This window comes from Bombus pyrosoma, linkage group LG15 (assembly GCF_014825855.1).
Source record: "Bombus pyrosoma isolate SC7728 linkage group LG15, ASM1482585v1, whole genome shotgun sequence".
NCBI lineage: Eukaryota > Metazoa > Arthropoda > Insecta > Hymenoptera > Apidae > Bombus > Bombus pyrosoma.
The window spans coordinates 1,591,938-1,619,180 of NC_057784.1; the positions used below are offsets into that span (position 1 = coordinate 1,591,938).

General features: G+C 37.3%; 1 protein-coding gene across 1 annotated transcript in view; it reads left to right on the top strand.

Moving 5' to 3' along the window:
• Positions 1-27,243, top strand: part of LOC122575884 — a 188,253-nt gene that overhangs the window by 31,311 nt on the left and 129,699 nt on the right. Inside the window, exon 4 of the mRNA XM_043745372.1 lies at positions 22,660-22,693. Coding sequence (XP_043601307.1) covers positions 22,660-22,693 — 34 coding nt within the window. The remainder of the gene's footprint in view (positions 1-22,659; positions 22,694-27,243) is intronic.

Consider the following 27,243-nt stretch of genomic DNA (forward strand, 5'->3'; position numbering starts at 1 on the left):
CATCTTCTTTCTGTTCAATGATATGAGCATAATTCTAAAGCATAATTCTAAAAGAAAAACTCATTACGCGTTCAGAAGAAGTTAAGAACGAGACGAGAGTTGCATTATTATGCGTCAGTAGTGTGCGAGATATTTTATTTTGAGTTTCACAAGTATACATTCCGTACAAGCGAGTGTCCGAAGTTCCGTTGTTTGGTGCTATCGTCAAGGGATTCGATCCTTTGAGAGTGTACTCGAACTGTCGTACATGCGGAGATCGGTCGCGCAATTAGGTTCATAATGGTGTGTGTGTGTGAGAGTATCGGGAAACTCTGAAAACCACCCTTATGCTTTATACATCGACCCTTCTATCCAAGCGGCAAATTAGCCTTATAACGTTGCAATTTGGAAATATTACTTTTAATGTTGGATTACCTTTATAACGCGTTAGCAAGTTTTATTGCTCGTTACGGACAAACATTACGATGATGGTAAATCATTGGAATAAAGTTTACTGCGTTGTAGGAAATATCGACGACACCAACATCTTTGACAATAACTTCTTCTTGCTACATAAAACAGAAAAACGAATTGTCCATAAATTATTCGTGGTTTGCGCTGATACGATGTTGCGAAACTTTTTATTTGCAGCACAATTTTTGAAGATGATGATGTCACAACCATGCTATCAACCACAATGAAACTTCGTTGTATATTCTTTTTGAAAGATAACACGTCTTTCCAACAAGATACAGAAATGGCTGTGGTTACGAGGTAACTAACTTGCAGAAAAAATTTCCATTAAAAACTCTTCTGTCTGATTACACGGTTCGTAGACAGAACTTTTATCTTGGAAAAATAGCTCACTACGAAGCAAAGCTAAATGTTCTCTCGCGTTTAAAATCCGTATTCCTCAAGAATCGATATTTTTCCGTAAGAATTTTTAACAGAAATATCTAACATCTTCGACGTTTTCTCCAAGCTGTTGCGAAACTCGGAACCTAGAATTTCATTCAAATCGAATTATTTTCCGTGACGACGAAGGTGGACAATAAAGTCAAGAAAGAAAACAAGCAACCCGACTGAATTCAACTGGAAGACTATTTAACTAAATCGCAGCGAGAAATGACGGAAAATAAAAATAAAATTACCTCTTTAAGCTATCTCGATTCGTGGCATCGTTAGAGAAGTTCGGCGAAGATTCCATGATTGCTTAGACATTATAACTTGCTAATAGTCGACTGTGTAAGGTGTTATTACGAAAACGACTATTTGCAAATTGCCAGCTGGTAGAAACGAACAGTGCGTTAAGGAAAAGAAAATGAAGACGAAAGCGCGATCGTTCGTCCATCTGGTGCAAGAAAAAAGAAAAAAAAAAACCATTTCGCCGTCTCGACAGCTGCGATATTTACGGCCAGTGAATGGAACGAACGTACAGGATTCGAATCTATTGATTGGTGTCCGTAACTTTTTCAGCTGTTTCATGTTTCACGTAAAATGAACTGGTAACTTTAGGCGATCCGTATTTAGAGAGGTTTTCAGGTATGTAATAGATCAAGTATTCGGCGGACTTTGCGCGCGTGTACGAACGAGTTATACAGCTGCGAGAAGTCAGCGAAATTACTCGTGGACATGCACGTACCGATCGCATAACTCATGATTGTTCTTATCGTCTTACTAACAACGCGATAAACGCACGTACACTTGTGTACGTTTCCATCTCGTCTTTCACTCGTTTCCGTCTCGATAAGCTTAATAAACGGTACGTGTCACCAGCTCTAACATTATCGGCTATCCAATAATCACTTTTGATACTTTTCGAACCAAGTCACGACAGACGGACACTTGTATCTTCTATCTCTTCCTAACATCCTTTTGATATTGTCTGTTTGTAGGTAAAGAAACCGAAAGAAGCGTTAAAACGAATTTAGTCGTGAAGGAAATTAAAGCGCGGTAAATCAAGTTTAAGCGCACGTGTTTGTTTAACAACAAAGTGTACGGCTCTATGTTGTTTCTTTGCGGTGGAAGAAGCTTGCGGATCTGCCGCTGCTGCAAGAAAGTCCGGGAGGAAAATTACCGGGTGAGGGCGAGGCGTTTTGTTTCACGAGGCGTGAAATATCAGATATTGATTGGAAATTCGTGGATAAATACACGACAAGTTTCGTCGTTCATCGAAAATATGAATTACCAACGGCTCCTAGCTATCTTTTACCTGTTTCACTGAAGATTTAATGGAATCGTAAAAGATTTCCAAGAAACATGCCTTTTTAACGATTCAAAATAATTCCAAAATGTTTCACTCCAACCAATCTTTTGTCGATTTTTCCATCAGGGTTTCCATCGCTTTCGTTTCCCATCTAGCGTAGGAAATTTCCAATCAGCATGCTTTTATGGTATCATGGACACCCTTCCATGCGCCCTTAGCGCATGGCTTAATAGGTATAGGGAAAGAATAGACGATATCTGAACGGGTTTGACGCATTTGATGATATTTAAAAGTAAAAATGAAGAATTATCTACGTGAAATTTCTCGACCTTGCGGATTATCGTCTCTTGACTTTATAAAAACGCTGCTATTTATGATATTCGCGGCTATGGAGGACTATGGACGTAGAAATTCTATCCGCAATACTAATATCCCGAATGAAAAATAGCCTCTTATTATCAAAAATAAGTTACGTACCATGCGGCAAGAAAGCGATGACAAACGAATGGTAAACGTCCAAATTATTAAGACTTGCAATTGTTACGACGAATAATTATGTATTCCCTGTTTTAGAACGCGCTATACAATCCACGTATGACAACTGTTTTTTTAATGTCGCGACGCGTCATGTTATTTCGCAGTAAAAGGGTTTCAATGTAATTGCGAGTGCTTTCCTTTATTCTTCGAGATGGACAGATTTTGCAAAAATAAGAAAAGTTGTTAGGAAATTTCGAAAACTATGAATTCTGATCTGTATTTTTTTCAATTTGGAGAAGGCTCTACAAAATTTAACGTACGGTCACGCACGCATAGTTCGAGCGCGATCTTCAATCTTGTTTACCCGATGACATACCTCTATTTGTTAAATTAACAATTATTGTTGTCGCGGTTTGCCAACTACGATCGATGGTTTGGACAAAAGCTGTTTCATGGTTGTAGGTCGTAATGTAGAAGAGAATCGTGGTCGCAACTGCATGGTTAATATGAAATAACCTCGTGCATTACACGCGTTACATTTATGCTCTTGTAGACCGCCAGTATAACTCAAATATCATACACATGTTCGGCTAAGCAATAAATAATTGTACCAAATATACCGTGATTTAACCGTGACCTATTCAGCAGTATACACGCAAGATCAAAATTAATTTCGATACTACGTTACTACCCTCGCGGTATTCCAGTAACTAAATACTTATATCGTAATTTCGGAAGTATTGATAGTTTATATCCTGGCGCTGTAGCTATATCTATTCTTAGAGAGTTAAAACTGCTGGCCATTTTAGATGCTCTTCGATATGTCCTTTCGTACGAACCGATCTCAATTTCACTCGGAGAAAGATACGAATGCTATGTTACGTATATCGCTTGCGACATGCAGATGGAACAAAATTTGTCTGGTCATGTTACGAAGGTGTGAAATTTCCTTGCATTATGTCATCGGTGTCAAAACCAAACACGTATGAAGGATGCTTATGAAACCATCGTAGAATAATGACAACCTCTCAAGTTGAGGAGATAGTATACACGATTTTCTGTGTTCTATAACATGACGAACAATAAGGGGGATAGAGAAGACAATTGGACGAATTCTTACGTTTGTAATATTTTTCTGCAGGCGATAATTTGCTCGAGCTACTGCGTGAATTTCTACGTATTTTTGTTTGTAATAAAATTTAGACTTTGACGAAAGGTGAAGATGGTCGGTTTGGCTTTTGAGAGCCTCGCACGTTGATTGTTTTGAATGATGTATGAGATAGTTTAGAGATAGCAAGCAAGCAGATATTGCGTTGCCTCGAAGACCATTGATCCTGAAGGATTTGACTATAATGTGCGGAAGGCGAGGTGCTTTTTGGTAAGAAGACTGTGAGGAATAGCAGGGATTTACTCTAAAACCTTGGAACCGAGCGCGTGGCTGAGCAAGTCGGTCATTCCCTGCTATAAAACATTTTTACTATTTTTATTTTTCCAACTTTATATTTACAGGATTTTAATTAATATGACCTATATTTTATTTAAATATTCTGAATAGAATATTGGACTAGATTTTAAAATATATTTCGATCTTATAGAAATCATTGGAAATTGAGAGTATTCTTCATCAGGTAAATTCTACTGTAACTCTATTCTATTGCAAGAAACGATAAATTACCAATGCTGATATTGAATCGAAAAGATATCGTGTGCAACTTGGAAAAACGAGGAAATATTAGCGAACACGATCAGCAATCTCGAATTATGCGCGATAGAATATATGAAAGGTAAAATTGCGCTTGCGAGAGTCACTTGGTCGCCGTTAATGGAAACGACATTTCGATGACGATAAAGTACTGTGTCGTGGAAGTTCGGCTCGTGATGCGTTCGTGGTCCCTGCACTTACGTAACGAACGGCAGAGATATTTATCGCGAATGTAGCGAGTAGTTCGCCGTTCACCAAGGTTCAAGCGCTCCTTTACTTTTGCTTGAACGTAGACGGAAGCAGCGCCCTGTTCGTGCTACTGCTTTGAATCTCGTTATCCATGCTTCCACTCTGTCGCGACATTATTTCCATTCGAAATAACTTAATGGCAGCGATCGTACCGAAGAAAAATCCACGTGTTCTTTTAAAATAAAAACAAAATTATGTAGCGACCTCCGTGTTTTTTTTTTTCTTTTTTTGTCGTGTTATTATTTCTATTTTCTGCTTTTATCTTCGCTCTGTTGCAATACACTTTTCTCCTCTGTTGTGTTCAGAAAGTCTTGATCGAAAAGCGCGGAACAACACTGCGACGAGTTATTGATCGCGATGAGTGCGAAGGAAAGTTGTGACGACAAAGTTCGCCATTGTGGCGCGATTAAATTTTATTCCTCTGGACGCGGCAAGTTTCTGCCGCAACTTCGCGACATCGTGTATTATTTTCGACTTTCGATGGAAAACTGTCGGGGTGGCCCCGGGCTTTTTCTTTATCATCGTCCGAAGACTCTAATAAAGGACCTAATAGCGGAAGAATTTCCACGTTGATAGAAAATTCATGGATCCAGAGCGGGAGAAGATTTATGCGCCGCGATCCTTCCAGAATGTCCCGGTTCTCCTCAAGGAGCGCGTTCACTCGTTCGGAAACTATTGATATAGAGTAATGTCGTTCTCATTTATTGGAGCAGGAGCACGAATCACGATAATTAATATTCCGTTGCATTGAAAATGTTACAATAGTATTCCGCTGCGAGGAGAGGCATAGCTAATGGTAATCGAGAAGCTTATCCTTGAAGTAATTGCAAAAGGTTAAAATTTCAAAAATTTGGAGTAAAAGATCAATTTCTTTGGTTAGAGAGTACAGTCTGCTTTGATCTATAATTTGACGCTCATAATATCAAACGATGGAATAGTATGTTCGAAGAGGAATGTTCTTTAAATTGTAGGCTTGAAAATATTATACATCGATTTTAATTATTTTATTGAATTTTGATACCAGAGAAAATTTATTCTAATCTATATTATCATTTTCAAGTAGTTCTTTCAAACATGAATTCTTCGATTCAACTATCCAACATCAAATTCGTGATTATCTTCAAATTCAATCTACACGTGATTACTTTCGCTCCAATAACTGTACTATGTAAATAATCACCTCCACTCCATTAATCTGACGTGCAGCGTATCTTGACTATCGTCGCGTTGCACGTATAATCGTTACGGTGCATTTGTATCAGGGAACGTGGTACAAGTACATGAAATTTTTCTATTTATAGAAAGGACACTGAAAAATACGTAACTAAGAAGATTAGGTTTTCCTTCGCCGAAAATGAATTATCCTTTAATATTATATGTGTCTCAGATACAAAATTTATTTATTTACAGACAGTAAGTTTCCGTGGAAACTCGCTTTTTTTTTTGGCTCACACATAGTTCACGTTAGGGTAGCGAACCTGTTGCCTGCGATGAATAGCCCAAAGTATGTATTTGAAGCTCGTTGCTTCGCTTTTGCAGTTTCAGTAATGAAATCTGATTCTGAAGTTCTGGCTTCAACCTCGTTTTTGGAATCCGTTGCTTCAGTCAATGTTTGTTCTGTTTTTTTCCTTTCCAAAACTCGCTGCTTCGGTCAAACTGTTTTTACAATCCTGCCCCCGAAGTTTTTCATTTTGGCTGATCCAAGCAAGTGCTTTCCCGGTAAAACGTTTGTTTGTGGTCAGTGATTGGTTCATCCAGATAAATAGCGTATTTTTCATTACATAGTTACTAATCGCTTGATTAGCGATGTCACCGTTTGTTGAGGACACCACTGGTCTTTGCCTAAAGATAAGCGGATGAAGATTAAGTAATATCATAGAATTTCTACCAGGTTTCCTAATCATTCAAGGTTCGATTTCCACTGAACCGTTACAAATGCCTTATCCCCTTATCCTTCGGAAACTCCAGGTTCATAGCACATCTTAGGCCATTGCGAATGGTAGATAGTGTCGGTCTACTTCAGGTCTAATAACCAAATCCTTCGGAAATCATTTAACGGCAACCGTACCTAGTTCAGTATTGATCGCGAGTTTATTCGACATGCCATGACTAGCTAGAAATAAAAAAAAAAAAAAAAAAAAAGAAGATATCGTTGGTGAATTAATATCTCATGGCATAGAATATCCAACATAGAAGGAAAAGGAGGATAGAGAGCGTATTGAATGGCATAGTAGATGCCAGATTTCCAAGTATATGGAGAGGCTATCCTTCGAATTCAAGATAGATCGATTGTGGCTGGCACTACTGTGGACTGTTCCGATCATAAATCACGCTACGATATGTCTATGTATCGAGAGATGAAGTGGCCTTGAATACTTGCAAATGGTCGCAGGGTAATATCAGCAAGAAACGACGAGACCGTGGACGCAAGAAATAACAAAGATTTTGTTTGGCGAAGCTTGGCGAGTTAGTTCCAACCGGACGATCGATCGTTTCTACCAAACTTTGCCCTTAATGGATAAGCTCGCTCGGACCTATTATGCAAATGACAGGTAAGATCTAGCAAAAAGTTAGGGTCATCTTCCAAAAATGATCGTTCTTTGCTTCGAATTTCTCCATGGGTTGCGTTAACAAGATTTTCATTTGACTTTGCGATCTCTTTAATGTTTCTACGATCAGTTAAGGAGAATGAAATAGATTATTCTATTCTAATACAAATTCTGATACAAATCGTATTCGGAGTTTGTACCGTACATTAGCGCAATTTATGTAATATCAACTGTGTGTAAAATAAACTATGATGATAATGCTAAACTGATAAATTGTATGAGAATATAACATGATACTAACGTCAATCAGAAAGCAGTACATTTTCTTTTCGATCCATAAATACGAACGAATAATAAAAAATTACTGAAATTTTATGCACCAGACTTACTAATTATTTGTCTTATAGATGATTGAGCAAAAATTGAGAAATTATGCAAACCCGCGAAAGTTATAACCCTAGAAAGTTATAACTTACGTCTTAAGTAAGCTCGGGGAAAATAATTTTTAGAATCTTTTACAGTATTTTCCGCCTTGTATGTTTTAATTACTTGGAGGACAAATTAGGTGGTGGTAGTTGGAAAATTCTCGTTGAAGTTAATAGCCAGCTGCGATTCCTCTTCACAGTGGGAAGATATTAGCGGCGTGAGGAGCAGGCAAATTATCGGACTGAATGCGATTGTACGAGGTCCGGCAAAATCGTGCACACTGGACCAGCGGTCCTAATAAATCAACCGTTTTTGCAGCACAATGTATTTGGCGTCGAGCTCAAGCCACGAATCCCACTAACACCACCCACTTGGCACCTTGCCATTTTGACTGGATTGTATATATCATCGATGACAAAATATGTGACTTTATTGCTGTCACTTTTTCGACCTATGAATAAGGTAGTTACTTTCCATGGGAACTTTTAGGAAGCAATTCAGTTTTTTTCTGACCGACGACAAAAAATGTATCAAACGTACGTAGAATGGATTCTCTCCTATGAGGCATCAGAAATTCTTCTGTTTTACGTGAAAATGAAATTTAATAAAATAACTTAATATATATACAATTGAATAAAACAAAATATGATATCTTTACGATGAAAAAAATAATTTATATTTTTATGGAATTTGCCAGTGGCCCTTCATAGTAATTCGTTTCGCCTGCTAAAATGATGTGACTCCATTTTCGATATTTTCTATATTTTTGTATATTTTTGTATATTAAATGCATTCCGTGGATTCTTGTATCTTTAAATTTATCGTAAACGGGTAAAAATCCGCAGTCTAATAATATCTAGTCTAATAATCGTTATATCCCTTTCATCGACAGTATTTATATCAATTTTAAATATAAATTTACGTCAGCTAACTTGAAAAATGCGATTCCATCTACATGTACAAATATTTTTGTACCTAACGACGTATAGGATTTCGCTGAAAAGCAATACGGTTGTAACAGGCGATAGAATCAATGATCGGTGGCGTTGATCGTTTACCAGCTAGGCAAGCTCTTTTATATCGTTGCGTGAGCTTCTGCGTCGTCTATTTTCCACAGGCAACGAAACGCGTTCACACCCAGATGAGAATCTACTGGTAGGCGAGTATGCGGCTAGCTAAACAACATGTTTACAAGCAGGTGACATCGGTGACCTCTTCGTGGTGTGTTAGCCCTGATTGAGAAGCGTTGCTTTGACCGAGTTACAATGTTCCCAGCAATTGACCACGCCGATAATTGTTTTTTGCATCGATATACAAAATTCGAATCGCCTGCTCATCCGTTTCCGTTTCATTTGTTGATCCTGATTATAGAAGTCAACAATTTTCTGATGTTTCTTCGGTGTTATAATACGAGCTTTTCATCGACGATGGAGTATGATATGCATTTTCTATTAGTTTCAAAAATACCGTCGCTGAAATGAACATCCAGTACTGACGCGACAAATAAGAAAATTATTATAAACTTCCAACTAAAACTCCATTATTGTAACTTGGATTTATAGAATGTTTTACGCTATTGGTTGCTTTTAAACTGATTACGGTGATATTTTTACCGTAAATCAAATAACTTTCTGGATCTACCAGCTATCGAGCCGTGTCCGAGCTTCGATGATTTGAACGTCGTTCCACAACTCTCGGAAATCCTACACGTTAAAAGTTAAGGGGTTCGCCGTAGCTTAGCGTGCTTCCGAAACGGAGCAGCGCGGAGGCGTGTCGTATAGCTTTTGTCCCTCTAAATTAAATCGTCCTCCTTCTCCATTTATTATCGATTGCAAGAAGAGAACCGTGACTGGATGAAGCAAAAAATGTTTATCCGGCGAGGCAATAAACGTGGCCAGAGTCCCCACGAGCGAAATTATTTTAATTGCGTCAATTAAAGGGAAATTTATTTCGTGGCGACAAAAAGCGAGAAAAATTTCGCGTAACGATCAACGTTTATGCCTCCCACGTTCGCTGATCGTTAATAGTAGTCGCAGCTACGAGAGGCACGATCGTGGACCATCAAAGATAGTGGAAAGAAATAATGTTTAACGGGTGTTCATTTATTTGCTGTATATGCTCTGCGGGCGAATCTTTAAGGGGGACGAAACTGATGTAAATTAACGCTCCAGATAGAAACAATACGAAAGAGGCCATGAACGTTACGAACATCCACTTCGTTCGGTATGCTCGTTCCTGCAATATGGGTTCGTCTCAACTCCAGACTTTAGTTAATTATTCTGGTATCGTCAACAACGCTGTTCGTATTATCATCAGTCGCGTGGCGTGCATGGTTCGGCGTACTAAAATAAAGCTGCTTTGTTGTTCGTCGGACGTGCTTTTCTTCGTGTCGTTCCCTTCCAATAATCATAATGGAACACCGTATGGTAGGTCGCATACCAGCGAAATACGTCCTGACGTTTGCTTTTATTACGAACGCCCTTGTCTCCGTTATTGCCGTGACTGTGTTTACATCACCCTTCTTCTATTTCGCCCAAGGATCTTGACCCCGAATTCCACACTCACGGGAAAATTTATTTCCAATTGTGGGAATCCCTTGCTTGCGCGCGAACGAGTCGGTGAGAAACAACCGGAGGAGTTACTCATCGGCGAGAGATGTCGATCGAGGACGATAAATAACGAGCGGGAGGAGCGACTATAGGAGTTAAAGTGTTTTCTAGAGCTAGCATTTTCCACAGCAAAAACTTGACCTCCTTTTTGCACGGACTTGTAACTTTTTGCTCGCTCTTGTACGTACGAATATCTCGTAATTCTTCGAACAATGCATGGTGAGTTATATCTTTGTTCCGTCGTATAGATAGATATCCTTTTCAGTTAACAGTTTTATAATGGAAAGAAAAATATTTGTTATACATGGTAGATGCGAAAGCTGTCGAAAAATATAATACTTTGAAAAGTTGAAATTTATTAGATAATTCTGTGAAATTTTCAGAATTATAGGGATACTTGGAAATCCCAGACAGTTTAAGTTCAATAGAGAAATACGTTCAATTAAGTTTGATTAATTTTGTAAATTATACTCGTCTATGTTATATCGTATAGTTTCCTTAAACCGTATACTTTCTATAATATTTCTGTATTCTTTGTAAACGTATACGTTGGAAGACATTTAGGAAATTTTTTTCGAGGAGATACTTTAGAAATCTCAGTCCGAGCGAATCTTCTATAATCAAAAGGGTTTTGACGATGATCAAAAATTTCTTTGATATCAATTACTGTTCAAAAAATTGCGAGCTTTTATAAATATTTTACAGTATCATCTACTTCCCGAGCATTGCCATTATCGAATACATAGAATTATTTCAATGAAAATTTCGTCCACGTAATTAGAAAATATTACATATATAATATCGTGTATGGGTTCGTAATAAAGTTTTCCAATTAATTATGACGACAAACTAGCGGACTGGGCTCGGTGGAAAGGGTCGTAATAGCTCAATGGAAAACTCTCGTCCGATCGACGCAGGTAAATAAGTTTTCCCGCGCGTACCACCTAGCTATATCGCACTGGTATCGAACTGCTGGCCTCGACTAGTGGCATCGATATGGCGCGAGCGTTTATTAACATCGAAGTGCTTTCAACGAATATGAGCATCGAGTAATCCATAGGGATAAGGTAGGCCGAAAGGCAATCCGTTCCCTATTTTCGAGTATTTTCGACAGAAAGAGGAACTATGCCAGCGTTAAAAGCTTTATCGTTCATCATTCACATCTCGTTATATTTTCCCTTCATCGCGCGATTATATCGAATCGAGTGCACGAAAGAAAGGATTGAATTTTGATAATTTGCTTAAGATTTTCTTTCAGCGTAAATGATACAGCGGGGCAATAGGAAAATTTGCAATTATATTATGCACTAGATGTCTGGATCTAAATCGAAGATCGATCAAGTAGGTATAAAGTATGTAGGAATATAAATGAATGGTAAAAATGGTAAAAACTGCTTTTAACTATATATCGCTATATATTTGTCGCTATTATATACTTGTATATGTCACTCGAACGCTTTATCTACAATCGCTACTGCTTTATTTCTTATAAATTTCATATCGACGAATATCAGTCCGCGAGCCACAGAAAAGTAAAATTCTCCGCGGTACGAAGGCACAGGAAATAGTTTTCAATATTCTGAGGGAGCTCAATATGAAGTATCAGCGTTCGACGTACGTACGTACCTATCTACACAGTTTCGGTCCCTATAACGAAATCGATTCAGTCACGATTCGCCACCGAGACTGGTCGGTTTTAACTTTCGTTGTTTATTGTATTTTATTGTACACGGGTCGGTCAATCGAGGTTTATTCTCAACAAAACCAACATGCTGCTTCTGAAACGGTTTGTTTCTGTCTCCTGACGATCGGGTCAAGGTTTCTGAAAATTAACTGCCGCTACTACGGAGAATTCTGGTTACAATGCGTTGCAGGATTTAGTGTTTTAAATAAATAATTGGCTCGTAAATAATGTTAGATAGGTATTCTTAGATACGACTTGAAAAAGAATGTAAATTCATGAATATAACGCGAAGTAAGCGATTCTTTTGATTAATAGTCTCGTGATACGATCGCGTGAGCCAGTAGTTTCAGTCGAATGGTGTTGTTGATCGCAACGTAATCGGCCGTTTACCAACTATTGTTAACAGCTCGGTAAATACGTAGGTGTAGCAGTATACGCATTCCGTGCCAACTTTTATGGTTTAAATTATTCAAGTGCTCATTGATTTTATACCTTTTTTTTTAGAATGGATAGATAGACAGAAATATACCAACTGTTTGTGGCGACCGACAACAAGTGCTAAGATATAAATGTGGTATCAACTATTTCTTACGAATTCTTTAGTTTTCAAGTATTCCGCGTGTTCTTAGAACTCTATCTCGTTACCAGAAAGAACGTTTCAGAGGTTAATCGGTAAATGAAGTTAAGATAGATTTCAGAAAATTGGCTAATGTTATTCCGCAGACTTCCTGCTTTATTATCAAAGAATTTTATTTTTCTAGGCAGGCAAAGTAAAGTAAAGTATTGCATTTAATGAACGTCTTGATTTCTGTTATACTCTATTTAGTCATACGTTCCTTTTTAAGACACCGTATAATACGTTCGTTAATTCTAATCCTCTCAAAGGAATATAATTTGAATTTACGAGCGGAGAATTCATTTTGACAACAAGTTTGCGGAACAAGCGTGCCGTACTGAGGTTCATAGCTGATTCAAAGAGGGTTTGATAACAACGCTTGTTGCGTCGTGGTACAGATTTCGTTGCCAGATTCTGTCGTGCCTCTTTATTTCAACGTTTCCGCCACCTAAATTGAATTCACGCCACTGAATCCGCGCGTAAACAAGTAAATAAGTCTGCCGCAAATCGACCGCTGCGGGAAAGCTAATCTTTAGTGAAATTTCACTGACCACTTCATTGATGAGTTGTTCGCCAAACAGACCGTGCGATTTTAACCTACTTCCGTTGGTATTTTGTGAACAAAGAGGCAACATCAAATCGTCCAATTTGTTTCGAACCTGTTTACATTTATTTACCGTGGTATAGTATTTATTTCGTATTCGATAATGTACATAAATGTAATAGCAGTAATAAAAACGCAGACTCAACGCCGTGCGAATTGCTTGGAAGGAAAAAGAGCGAAAGGAAAATGAGAAATTTGTTTAACAAGAAACGTTTGATAAATACGATCGCGTTGGTAAAAAGAGAATGAAGTGAAAATCGGAAGTTTGTTCGGCGAGAAGCGTTTGATAAGAAGTGAATATTCGCACGATGAAAATTAATAAATATTTACCGATCTTTAACGTGTTTGCTCTTCTCTTAAAATAATTTGTAAACAATATACACCGGTATTTTTATACTATGATATTGTTTTCGTTTAGGTAATGGTTTTTGACTTCTATAAATTCATCATTCAAGCACAATACAGTTATTAAATTGATATTATCGAAGATGAAATAAATATCGAGGAAGAATGGCTAATATTTTTAAATGTAATATTAAAAAAGTAACTACTCATGCCGTATATTACCTATGTCAGGGTATGTGAACAAAGAATTTTCTCGTATGATTTCCTGAAAAGAAGAACGTCGAACGAACGTCGGAACAAAATCAACTGACCGATGCCGCCAATAAAAGGGGAAAATTTTTCATTCGGCGATATCGAATCCAATGTTCTTCCTCGTCTCTATACATAGTTGAGAGATAACGTTATATCAAAGTTCTTCGTGGTCGAACAGAACGATTGAACAGAACGATCGTACACTCCGAAAAGGGCGGAACGCTCCAAGTTTTCAATCCAATTAAATTTTTCTCTGGTTCTTATATCGATTCAGCCTCTCTTTAGGTCGGCTGACTCGGTTCACCCAAGAAGATACCTGTAATTTCTGACAGTGGAATAAAAACCTTTCACTCGAGCACGACGAACGACGTATATTTTGCTTGTCGGGATTATCGGCGAATGCTCCTTCAACGATACAATGCTTTGAGGGAGATAGTTTTATAGACGATCGAACTACAACGACGACCGTGTTCCACTTTCAAAGAAAATAATGTTTTTCTTCAACACGTGCCATGTTTGAATAGCACCGCATCGAGGAATTTGAATTGCTTCCCTCCAGATAATACTATTGTATCGCATACCAATATTGTCAACTTTTATTACTTTGTAAATTGGAATGCTGTATTTTTTCCGTGCTTGTATCAATTCTTTTTTCTCGTAACTAGTGTGTTGATTGATACTTGTATGCACAGTAAAATTTCAGTCTGCGAAACAATTTGGATGATGCAATTGTAACAAATATGATTCGTTTATTTTGTTCGTTTATATTTTTATAATTGTTTGCCTCCAACAAAATTGGTTGTTTCTCTGATTTAATAAACATCGCTGATGTAAAACGGTTCATACAAAACATTGACTGGTTAGTTACGTCTGATAAATTACATCAGAAATCGAGAATTCTGCATTACGGCTTATTTGAAAGTTCATTTACGTGTGTGTTTCCTTGCAAAGCAAATAATTTATCTTCATATGGTCACAATCGTTCGTACCTTGATTCGGTCCAGCGTGAATCGAATTAATTTGAATTTTTGGCACGAAGTTTCTGCGAGAAACAGGGAAAATTGGTCGTTTTGTAAGTTCAAACAAGTTCGATTTCAGTACGGTCCAGTAACTGTGGATCGTTGGTGTCTGTGCACGGTGCTCGTAGAGAGCCCAATGTTTCCCATAGAATACTCGGAACGAGAAGGCTAAGGCGTTTCCTCTCGCGAACCCCGGTCTGTATTCTCTTTTGGTCTGTATAGCCGAGCAGCGGCTCACCGCGCTGCGGTCTAAAAACTTGCCGAAGAGAAATTCAGCGAAATACGCAGGGTTTCCCTTTTAGAACCGCGTCCTGTATACACGGGAGCGCAATCTACGTTCAAGAGTGCAGGATAGGTGTCCGTTTCTTTCGTTCTACTCGGTACCGGTTTGACTGGGTTACGAGATGCGACGATTCCTCGACTTAATTGACCCTGGATTTCATTTACAACACACGGATGCCTCGACTATCCCACGTCGCTTATGGAAACTCCTTTTACAGCGATTCTTAGCATAACGGACTAACGCTACGAACTATTGTTCTTGCAATGCGTCAATTTTATGGAAACATCGAACAAGATTGTACAGTAGATTTTGGTCGAATTTGAATTAGCAGCAAGGTATGGTTCTGCACTCTCTGATAGTAGTTTTAGTACGAACAGGTTGCAGATACAGTTGCGGATAAAAGAAAGTTTACGATTGATACGCTGTGAATGTTAGTAAATTTTCTGCTAAAAATCGCATACCACATTTGATAATAGTCATCTGTTTTGTGATGTACATATACCTGTTCTATTTATTCCTTGCTCCTATTAAGTATAAATCCATTTTGTAGAATTTATGATGTCTTCTCATTTTATAAGCTCTGTTTCCTTATTCGCATTTCATATAAAATACAGATGTAAAAATGGGAAAACTATCGGCACTGAAAACTTGAGTCACTCAGAAACGAGAAATAATATGCAACGGGTGAAGAAGACAATGTGGGATGACCAGTATCGAATTATCGATATTGAATAATATATGCATACATAAAAACTATTTGATTTATTGTAAACAATTAGTCATTTGCGATACTCCATAACTTTCGCTGTTTTAATTTTCTATCTCCCACGTTAATTTTTTTCTGGAACTAGGGATCCGGTCAAAATAACGTAGGCGGTATAATTAATGCGCGGATACACCGATACTCCGGAATATAGCGTGGAAAATTTATTCGACCGCTTTTTATCGGACACATATTTAACCGGTCGTTTGAATCGCCGATAATGGGTAGACCGCGCAAGTACGCTCTAATTATTATTATCATCTGTTTGGATAAAGCAAAATTCGAATTATTTCGTAAATTATAAGTTAGCGATACGCGCGACGCGACGTGTGGTTGCGGCGAATCCGTGAAACGAAGTTGTAATATACAATTTACTGGATAAAATGAACTGAGAGATCATGTAATTAACGTCGGCTAGTTGCTGCGGTTAATGTCACTCCTAATGAGATGTAATTTACAATATAATGACACGTAGCAGGGACGCCTCGCTGAAAATCAGAGGCGCAGGAATTCTCCTGGCGAACGAAATGCACGGTTCTCCGGCTCTTGCAGAGCAGTCGCGCTGTCTGACCAGCTGTATCTGGGTTAATTAATTCTCGCGTTACGTTTACGATGCGTGCAACCGTAAACGACACGACTCTTTTCGCCAAGTTGTTCCGCGAGACAAAAGCCCGCGAAGTCAAACTTTCGAATGGTCGTTTTGCGACCAGGTTTGCTCGAATAAATAAGCTACTGAGAAAACCAAGACAATTTTTTTCATCGTCAGGTTCTTTTGCACGAACGAGGTAAATGGCCAAATGTGCGTGAAGCGAACGTGCAATATTTTGTGTAGCAGAAGAGATCGCGAACGATTTCGTAAAATTATTTTCTAGGTAAAATCTCTACCTTGGAATCCATGTTTTATATATAAAAAATTAATGCATTGTATACTTCTGCAGAGGATAGTTAGTACGTGAGGTTTAAAGGACGAGATCGCTCGTTGTCGAAACCGTCGAATATATTTAAAATAATAAATTAATGTACAGCCGTATACGCGAATCGTTAGTACAAAGTATAAATCGCAAAATAAAATCGCGGAATAAATACTCGTTAATGCTCGTTGCGTAACTCGATGAATACTCGTGAGATAGTCGGAGATACTCGGAGATACTCTGTGTCGCTCGCCATCGCGTTCGTTTATTTATACCGATCAGGGGGAGTCGGAAAATTTGAATTCGTCTTCATTCGACGGTTGCGTGTCGCGGCGACATTCTTTTGCCCGGAGCTTGTCTATCGTTACATTTTTGCGTCACGGCTGAGTCCAATGTCCTAAGGCAAAACAACAGCACGAGTCGCTCCCGACTCGCGTCGTCCTTTGACTCCTGTGCCGCTACACTTCTCAACGTTTACACGTTTTGCATTTCAATATGTAAGTGTTTGGTTTATTTTAATTTATTTGCTTAAATTTAATTCACAATTATAATCAATTATAATTATAAATTGTTAATTCTAAGTTAACATAGTTAACCGCAGTTGGTAGCGTTTATGACAGAAACAGTAAACAATGCTGTTTTCTACGTCATGAACGAACGTCAGAGTCACGTGTTATGATTGGCCGTAGAAAATTTACATTTCTGGTGCGTCATATAAACAGCTGGATCTAGCTTCTCAATAGTGATCGATGTGTCATAAACTCTTGACATGGTGCACTAGGGCCGTTTCCCCATGGGTCTAGTCCCTCTGTTGATCACCTTACTAGCCTCCCAGTTATCGATGCATACAACAAAGGGATACAACATAGACACAGCAAAGATATATACAGTCACAAGAATATTAATCAGGCAAGTAACTGTCACGCGCCAGATTTGACCAACTATTAATACGATTCCCAGAAGTAATAGAAGAGACAGATCGTTTTACGAAACTATAATTTCACACAAAATTAAGTTGCAAATCAAACGAATGTTTGTAGGCATAGTAGTGCGTAAATTCTTTTTATAGCCACTAAAGACTCCAAAGCCATTATTCTTACAAAGTTTCTATAAGTATCCAACTAACTTTCGCCAATCACTATATCGTGTATCTTGAAAATGGTTTATGTTTTCTTGTAATTTCTAAATATGCGGATGAATCATTGAATCATCCATATTACACCGAGACGTTTATCAGACATATATGTACGAATTCGTAGAGAACATTAGTCATAATTAACGGTTTTGTTTAATATTGCACTTGTAATTACTAGCCATATCGTTTATAGAGTGTTGATTAAAATCTGTGGTCAGTAATCAAATGAAATTGATTCGAGCTGTTTATTGCAGTTAAAACTATGAATTAATTTATGTATTGTTGGTGGTTAATATTGGTTGTATCTGATCGTGTAATTATTATTTATTTACCAAATAAATGTTTTCTATTCGCACAATAAAATTTATGATCCAGAGTATCTACATATCTAGAAGAAGGCGAGTAAATGTTTGGTATCTTCTAAAAATTTAAATTACCGTTCAAGATTACTAATAGTCGTGCATTTAACAAACATGTTACATTTGTAATGATTCCATTGTTCTCTACGTTTTCTCATCATTTAATGAAAGCCGTGCTACTAATTCATAGCTAGTAAGTACATACAAGCTATTTACCTCCTGCTGTAAATGCATGGTTGAGCCACATTTACTTCCCCATTTCTCTTGCAAACATCAACATTTTAACCTTGGAAATTCTTTTAATTACGCATACAATGGTTAAAAAAAGTGTTTGCACATACCATTATTTTCCTATGAAGAATTCTTCTTTTTATCAGGTTCTACGTTTCGTTGAAATAATAGAATCAAATCTGCGCAGTCATATAAATGTACCATTAAATAGGAAATTTAATATAGACGCTTGGGTCTAATTAATTAGTACATAAATGCTGTAATAAATACAACAGCGCGCAAATATGAAATTATCGTTGAAAAATAATACGAAATTTAATATACTTGCATCTAATTAATCGATATATAAAATAATAAATATATCGTAATATGAGATTTCTTTGTCAAAGTAAATAGTTGTCTATCTATGCGGGAGCGTAGCGGAAAATCAGCGAGTGCAGACGTTCTCGAAGCGACAAGGATTTTCTGTTAGCCATCCCAATCCCGGCTGATTCAGCACGAATTCGGTGGAGAATGTCGCGTAGAACGGTAGAAACACATCTAATTTAGCCTAGTGAATAGGTAAGCATGCTCGACTGTGCACAACCAGGCAAACAAACGGCCAATTATACCGCACGTAAGTCCGAGCTAAACCGAAATCTATTGTGCCACGGATCCATGGACAAGTTAGATGACAACTCTTCGATTCGAAGGTAAGCCATTCTATGATTTCAGAGCCCTCGTTAACGATCGTTTACGCAGCCACTGGTATCGATCTCTCGCCTCCTGAACGGTGAATTGGAATTCTAGTGGCTGTTTTGCTTCAGTCGTAAAAAGGAGACTTTATGGTATCAGTTCAATTTTTGTTTAATATTTTATCACGTTTCAGGCTATCCGATCACATATTGAGTTTACGTCGAAAATATTTACACATGGTATCAGTGTTTTCCGTATTACGACTTTATTGCTCTTTCTTCTCTGAATTTTTAAGCAATGCTGTTATTACGAATATTAAGGTTGAAAAGAATAACAGTATCGAGGGCAAAGGAATCGGTAAACATCGTTACTTTCTTTTCCTACACTTCCTACATCTACAACACTACGTTGTAATGCGAAAGAGATGACCGTGCTTACTGTTAAAACTGTACTTCTCGACTTGTGTAAATTCGAAATAGCTCGATAGAATTGATATAACGATCAATCAACAAAGACGAACAAAGATAATATTTACCAATATTATCAGCTCTCACTTCCTCGTAGATTCCATATTTATAATTATCATATTTTCCTTAGATTAAAATGATATCGGGAGAATGTTAGTTTTGCAAAATATACCGAAACCTGTTTTTAGACCAGCGAATGTCTCGCACGAGAAAAGAACTTGAACAAAGTCGCTGAATTTCTATCGTCACCTATCTTCTACGGATGTAACAAAACTATAACCAGTTCTGTTTTACAAATAACACATATATATCAGGTAGTTAGATCACATTTTCATTTTTCCGGATTCTACACACGTTCGTCGCCACTTACTACCCCTATATTTCGCCGCGATGGAGCTATTCCTATGAAACTGTCTCCACGGAGTTGCATTGTGTCTACCTATTCCAGCTCGAATCCTCTATGATAAATTTTGCTCCTTCTCTACCGCTACGCTGTCAGGAGACTCAGATAATATATGTCTAGCTGTTATTAGCGGTTTAAATTAATATCTTTTCAGTAAAATTGATTACTTTAACCGATACATGGCTCATCTGAACTAATTTTCAAATTATTCAGCTCGATAATATTTCACTCTCTAAATCCGAACATTAATTTCACTCTCCTACTACATGTACGTTTATATCCATTTCGCTATCGACAAATAAATATTTGTCCAACATTTTCGAAACTTCCAGCCGAAAAATTTCGTCCAAATTATTTCCTCTCGTTGTACATTATCTCATTTCCACCCTGTTTATTCTAACCAGATTCAGAGATTTCCATGTTCAGACGCGTTTAATCGTCGCCACTCTTAGAGGTCGTTCTTGATTTCCCAGCTCGTCCGTGCAGGAAAGTCACGTTCAGAAGGTTTTCTATGGTTGAAAAGCGGCAGTCGCGACTAGTCGACAAAGGATAACGGAATGGGCTCGGAACAATCGAGGCTCCTCGAACCGTTTGCAGCGGCCGAGCGGCACGCGTCGCCTCGAGTGCAACTGTGACCTGACTTCTTGGACATTACCAGCCACGTATATGTATATGTATGTATGTAGGTCGTACGAAGGCGCATGTTTGCGTGTGCAAATACGTTTCGCGCGGAAGTCAATTTTCCAGAAACCACACATCGCAACGCAACCGATGCACATACGTCAATACCGCACACAATAATGCATCGGCGGCTAGGCCGAGGAATGCGTTGCTTACTGAAGCTCATTTTACGGAGATGCCGCGCTTTTCAACGAAGATACGCGCGGAGAAAGCTTCTTCCATAAACAAAGAATCCTGAAAGTAGCGAATAGCTAAGGGCAGATTGTTGTTTATGTTTGCTCACGCGCTGTAATTATATCGTAATACAAAGTTATCGCTTATTATTTTCTATGAAAATTAAGAGATTTTATGTATTTCGTTTACAGAATAACCTCTTCTTCAGTATGTTAAGAAATTGTTAGGAGTTATTGGTTATACATCGAAAAGATGTTTAGTAAATTATTCGATAGGTACCAGATACTTCTGTATCACTGTCCTAGAATCATACTGTTCATACATGTGTATCGTTAAATATGTTTCATATTAATTAAAAAATCCGCGGTTTAAAGATTTTGTTCCCACAATACAGAAACGAACTTGCATTTTACACATTTCCCGCCTCCATGAAAGTCGTACCTTGTCTTGGATTAGAAGTAAAATTTCTTGGAATGGAAACAAGCGTTTGTGTCACTGGCGGACGTAAATGACAGGAATCTTTCTACGCTATTCAATTTTTTCTTCGTCATCCTTATCTCAGGACATTTGTCGGTAGTTGTCAGTATAAGTGAATTGCAGTTGTTGATACAATTTAACCTTCTTCTTTTAGCACTGTATTGTCAAATTGCGTGACTCAGCCTGCATTTACAATATGTACATGGCACATGGGATGTGGGAATCGCGTGAATCGAACGCATGTACGGAATTACTGTTATAAGTGGATCCGGTCATAAACATTCGCGTAGTTCGCGATGCAATTTATCGGGACAGTGCAACGTAGCGAAATCGGTCTGACTCCTGACCGTATGAATTTTCAAATAACAATGACCCGGTAATATCCGGTCGTTTATGCGCGAATCCTCGCAATTGTAACGCGCGCACTGTGAACGGATATCTGTGAACATAATCAGGCGACCAATAGGTATAATTGCAGAACTTGAAACGAGCGACCTGATTTCTTTTTAGAAGGAGAAAGAATCCAGGGATTGGCATTTTTTACACTGCGTTTGATAATTTTCTGGTTTCGCTTGAGAGTAATTGCAACGTAATAGAAAAATAACGTTTCTTTAGCTTAAATATGTAAAGTTATTACTCCGCGGATGATGGATTTAAATTTTCAATGGAGTTCGATGAGATATGATTTATTCGAAGATAAATTTTGTTCAGTTCTCCATTGAATTTCAATCAAATTAATTTGTAATTCCGGTTTTAGCGAAGAGGAGAACAGTTCTTTTTCTTCTTCGATGGCAATGATTTACTAAGTTCCTGTGAGAGATTCTCCAGTGTGGCTTTTACAATGTTGTTTTTAAAAGTGAGCTTTACGTAGAAAGTTGTTTTTAATTAATCGCTCAGCTTAATGAGGCTGACGGCGCATTTATGGCCTCTCATGGTGTGAGCGGTAGTGACGTTATTATAGTCGGATATTATCTGTCAGATTGTTAAACTATTAAAGCGACGGTGGCTACTAAATTGTGGATGTTAAAGAAACTCCTTATGACGCCGGGTTCTTAGGAACGTTATTACGCGAGTACTTGGGTAAAGTACGTTTTATTTTAAGCTGTTTCTGAAGATTCGATGAAGATGAATACTATTAGGTTGTCCGAAAAGTTTCTTTCGTTTTATAAGGAAATAATAGACGCACAATGTTTTTTGTTTCATATTAGTTTATTGAATTATGCGCGAACGTAATAATAGAAATATAACGAAACGAATCATACCTAACTCAGTAACGTAATATAAAACAGAAATTGTTGTTCATATGTTATCATCTTATGAAACGAAAGAAACTCTTCGGACAACCTAATATTTCGTAGTCTTGAAGCAAAATATTTGTTACAGATATTTAGATAACAATTCTCATATTGACATCAAAGTAAGTGAGTATTTATAAATACATTGCGTGTTGCTGATGAATAACTGATTTGCTTCCGTAGGTATTCTAACGCATTGCGGGTTTAGTTTGGCAGTTAGATTGTTAAACAACAAAGTAATTAATGTTTACGAACTAAGTCCATTTAAATGGCCAATCTAATTATTGATTGGTACAAGTAATTTACTATGAATTAACAAAGGAAGCAACTGAAATGTGTAAGTGATTGAATGCTGTTTATGATTAGCATTGACCCAAATAGTTTCTAAAGTAATGTATCTACGTTGATTAGAAATTTTTTCTATAGAATATTTGTCTCCTCTAAAAATTCTGTTATTGATGTAATTTTTAGAGCAATTAAAGCATCAGCGTTGTTCAGAATATTGAACGTAACAATTTAACGAAACTACAGTTGTTCGTGGCACAGGATGTTGTATGCTCGCTTTATCGATTAACGTATAACTCGATGCAGCAATCGTCGATGTAAATCGAGTGCGCGTTTTAATCGAACAGAAAATATTGTGAAATTAGTGACAACGAAAATGGGAAGGCACGACCTTTGAAATTACTTTCTCGATATTTAGCGCTATTTTAAAAGCAACACGATCAAAACGACCAAATCAATCATGTTTTAGATAAGAGCATAGAATTTCTGGACATTCCGTCGAAAGCAATTGCATTCGGTTCAAAATTTCCATTTTGTTTTCTTCTTTCTTATTTTTCATGCTTGGCTCGAATCTTTAGTCATACGTGACTTCAGTGCCGATGAGACAACGTAGCACCCTTTACAAATGGGAAAGTTCACGTGTGTGCGTCGCAAAGTACAGTACATTCTGTCTTTAGACCCCGGTGGCTACTGTATTTTTCTGGAAAGCTGCAACAAACGTGGTGACTTCTAATCAATTGATGCATCGGCCCCGGGCGAACTAAAAGCAATTTAGTACTTACTTGCAGCGAAGTTGGAGCGTCTGTGAGCGGTCGAGAGCCTGTTTCTTCTCTCGCCGCTTCACGAGCAACAATTAAAGTTTCCGGCCCCTTATTTCGATTTGGCTTGTTCGAAGAAGTTGCAAATACTTGGCAAACTTGTTCCCCTCTAAATGTTACATATATAAAAAACCGTTGCCTGGAAGGTAATTTGATGGTCGGTCTCTGAAGTGATAATTAAATCTAAAACTTAAGGAAATTTAGGAATTTCCTGGATGGAAATAAGTTTTCATTTTATTTAATTAAGGACATCGAGTGTGTCCAGCTTTTTAATCTCTAGCTTTGTCTTTATATAAGTATTTGTTATGAGCAGACCTCGGATATTTTTGCAAATTCATACTTTTACGAATATAATTAAAAATCTGGGACTTGGATAGACAATTGTTAAATATTATTATTTGCGTATTTTATATCCCTTTTTTTTTTTAGATTATGCATGAAAATCCACGCTTTAATTACGAGCTTCTCGTCACCGAAGAAGTTAATTTCCATAATTATGGAACTTATTTTACTATTCATGTATATATTTACTTCAGTTATTCCATAATTGTTTCTATATCGCCATTCGATCGATATATGTAAATTCAAATTGAATTCGTTACAAATCCGACTCCTGACATGTTAATTATTGATTACGTGTAATTGATTTTTTAGAAGTAGTAGAGGAATTTTAACTATAGTATTGGAAATTGCAGACTTTAAACTACTGATTCGCAAGGAGTGAAGTCGATTTTAATAGGCGATTACTTGTAATACGTTTAGTGGACTTAGGGGTAGTGAGCACCCTTAAGGACTAATGTTCAGTGATAGCCCTTTGTTCTTCTAACGAAAATTAATATACCTAATTTAACTTGTATTTCTATTCTTGCAAGTAGAGTGGCATGATTAAGTTAATTATCAATAGCAATCCGATCTACTCTACTTATTGTGTATATTGTTTCAGCACCTAGAAATATCTTATACGAAAAAGATCTAAATTAAATAAGTAAAATAAAACCTTCGTCTGTCACAGATCTAGCGCGATCGCTCGATAAAAGGTTCCTGAAGCGTTTTATGTTTGAACGAACTTAAAGTAACCTAAAATGAGTTCAATGCTAGCGAAGACGTGGCACTCCGTTCTGAACCGCTTCAATCTCTAGTTTTTTTGACGAAAGACCAAGCAAGAAAGTGACATTTCCACGATGACTAATTCGATTAACGAAAAACGGCGGGTCGTGAACAGAGAGAATGACTTATCGATGAGTCGGTCGATACGAAAAGGCCGGTCGCGTAATTAATCTTCCGAGTGCGGTCGACGTGGCACCATCAATTTTCGACGAGGCCAGCCAGTGGTGCACACGTTAATGAAAACGATACCATCGGTGTACTTTTATCGTTTTATAATAATAACAATCGAATTATCATGCGTGTGTTGATAAAGAGAACGAGTCCAGATCGCGGCTGATGGTATTTGCAAATGCATTAGATCTAGTGAATAATAGGCGGAATACAATGTGTCTCACAGCCGACGGATTGGCGCGGATGCTACGCCGCTATTGCTATACGAACATTGTTTATTTATGCATTATTGGTACCGATACATCGTAACTATTGCGCGACGCGACATAAGCGCGACGTTCTCGATATAATGCACGTCAAATTAATGAAGAGCAGCTGACTATTTAGATTAATTTCAGATAATACACGGTTAATACGAAAATACAGTTACCTATATTAATATTTGGACAAAGCACTGTCTCTCCATCTGTTGCTTTCTATAAGAGAGGATAATTTAAGTCGTGTTGCCTATTCCGCGGAAATACGAACCATTTATCGTAGCTTGAAAATACGTAAACAATTTCTTCCTGACAATGACATTTGATTGTATGATAGACTTTTAATAAAACAAGATTGTCATCTTTGTGCCTTACATTCGATGCGGTCTTTAACGCGGTATTTACATCGTACTCTCTTATACAAAGTAACAATCATCAGAGAGACAGTGCCGTGTTGGGATACTAATGCGTGTAGCTGTAATTGTGAGTTGATTGGAGTTGATCGTCGTATCGGAGAAGATTGTTGCAAGCTCGATACTGGCTAGGTGATTTGAAAGAATTCATGTTTGAAAGTGTTCGAAGCAGATAATATCGTCGTATCCACGATAGTGGTAGTGATAATAACTGATACGGATACACCGCAATGATCGCGACATTCTCGATACGCTGCACGTCGAATTAATCAAGTGTAGCAGATTTTTTTGATGATACGTGGTTGTATTAAATTTGACTGAATTCACAGCATGAAATTTGTAATCATTTTTGGAGAGAGGAAGTAGAAATTGATCGATTGGTTTCATACATATTTATATCTTCAGAAAAGTATTAGTCTAAATACTTTTTGCTCAAATTATTATCTAATTCGTCGACTTCATTTTATTGGTAAAAACGTCCACGATCTTTGTCGCTATTTTTGTGTCTCAATCCCCTCTCTGTGAAATTGTCTAAATAGAAACAAACGATATTTATAATAATTAAAAATAAATTACGGAAGCAAGTGAAAAGTAATCAAGTGAATTTAGAGCACCTCTTACGTTCTGTAATATGTGGCCATTTTTTATTAACTGAAATTGGAGATTCATTGGCAATCACCTGTTGCAGCCAGTCAGAAAATTTATTATTTTTACTAAATTTTATTTAATATAACGTAAACATAACGCTGGCATTCCATTTTCCTTTTAATGCCAGAATTATAGTTTTTAAAAATAGTTTTTTATTTATCTGGCTACTTTTGTAGCTATACGATCATGCCCCCTGCCATTCCTGAAGTTTGCTATAATTCATAAATTAAATGAAAGAGCGCGTGAATAAAATCACTATCAAATAATTCCTGCTTTTGTAGAATCATCTGTTTATCTAGGTTTGTTCAGATCTAGAATAATACGAAATGGTATAGGTACATGTGTGCATTACGTACGTCTGACAATAAACGAGCCTGTTCCACTTAACACCCAGACATCTCGTTTCCCATTATATTTACGCTACTATAAAATAATTAATCTCGATACAAAATACGATGCTTGTATTTTACGTATAAATAAAAATATTGTCGTTATACAAATTTATGAGGCATAGATAAATGTGTTTTTCCTAAAAGAAGCACGAAAAAAATCGCAGAAGATCGTGTCGACTAAAAATTTGGTTCATGCAACATATAGGTGGGAAACGTTGATTGCATCTTTAAATTTCAATCAGTACGAACGTTTTTCTAAACAGTGGCATATATCCATAGAATATTGAAACACGGCGAACGTTGTACCCAGTGGTAATACGCGTGCAGTGTGTTCACGTCATGAAATCTGATAACGTCATATTTGGCGCTTTATTTATGAAAAAAGTTCGCTGTTCTCACTATCGAAGTTTCGGAATACTTTTGCGAAGAACATTGTTAAGAATGACTCCGGGGCTTTTAAAATCCTGACAAATACATTGAACTTTTTATTTCACTTTTCAAATGCACTATTCCGATAGAAATTTACAAAGATAAAACGAAATTCAACAAAAACAATATATCCTTGATAGCATCCTTTTTTT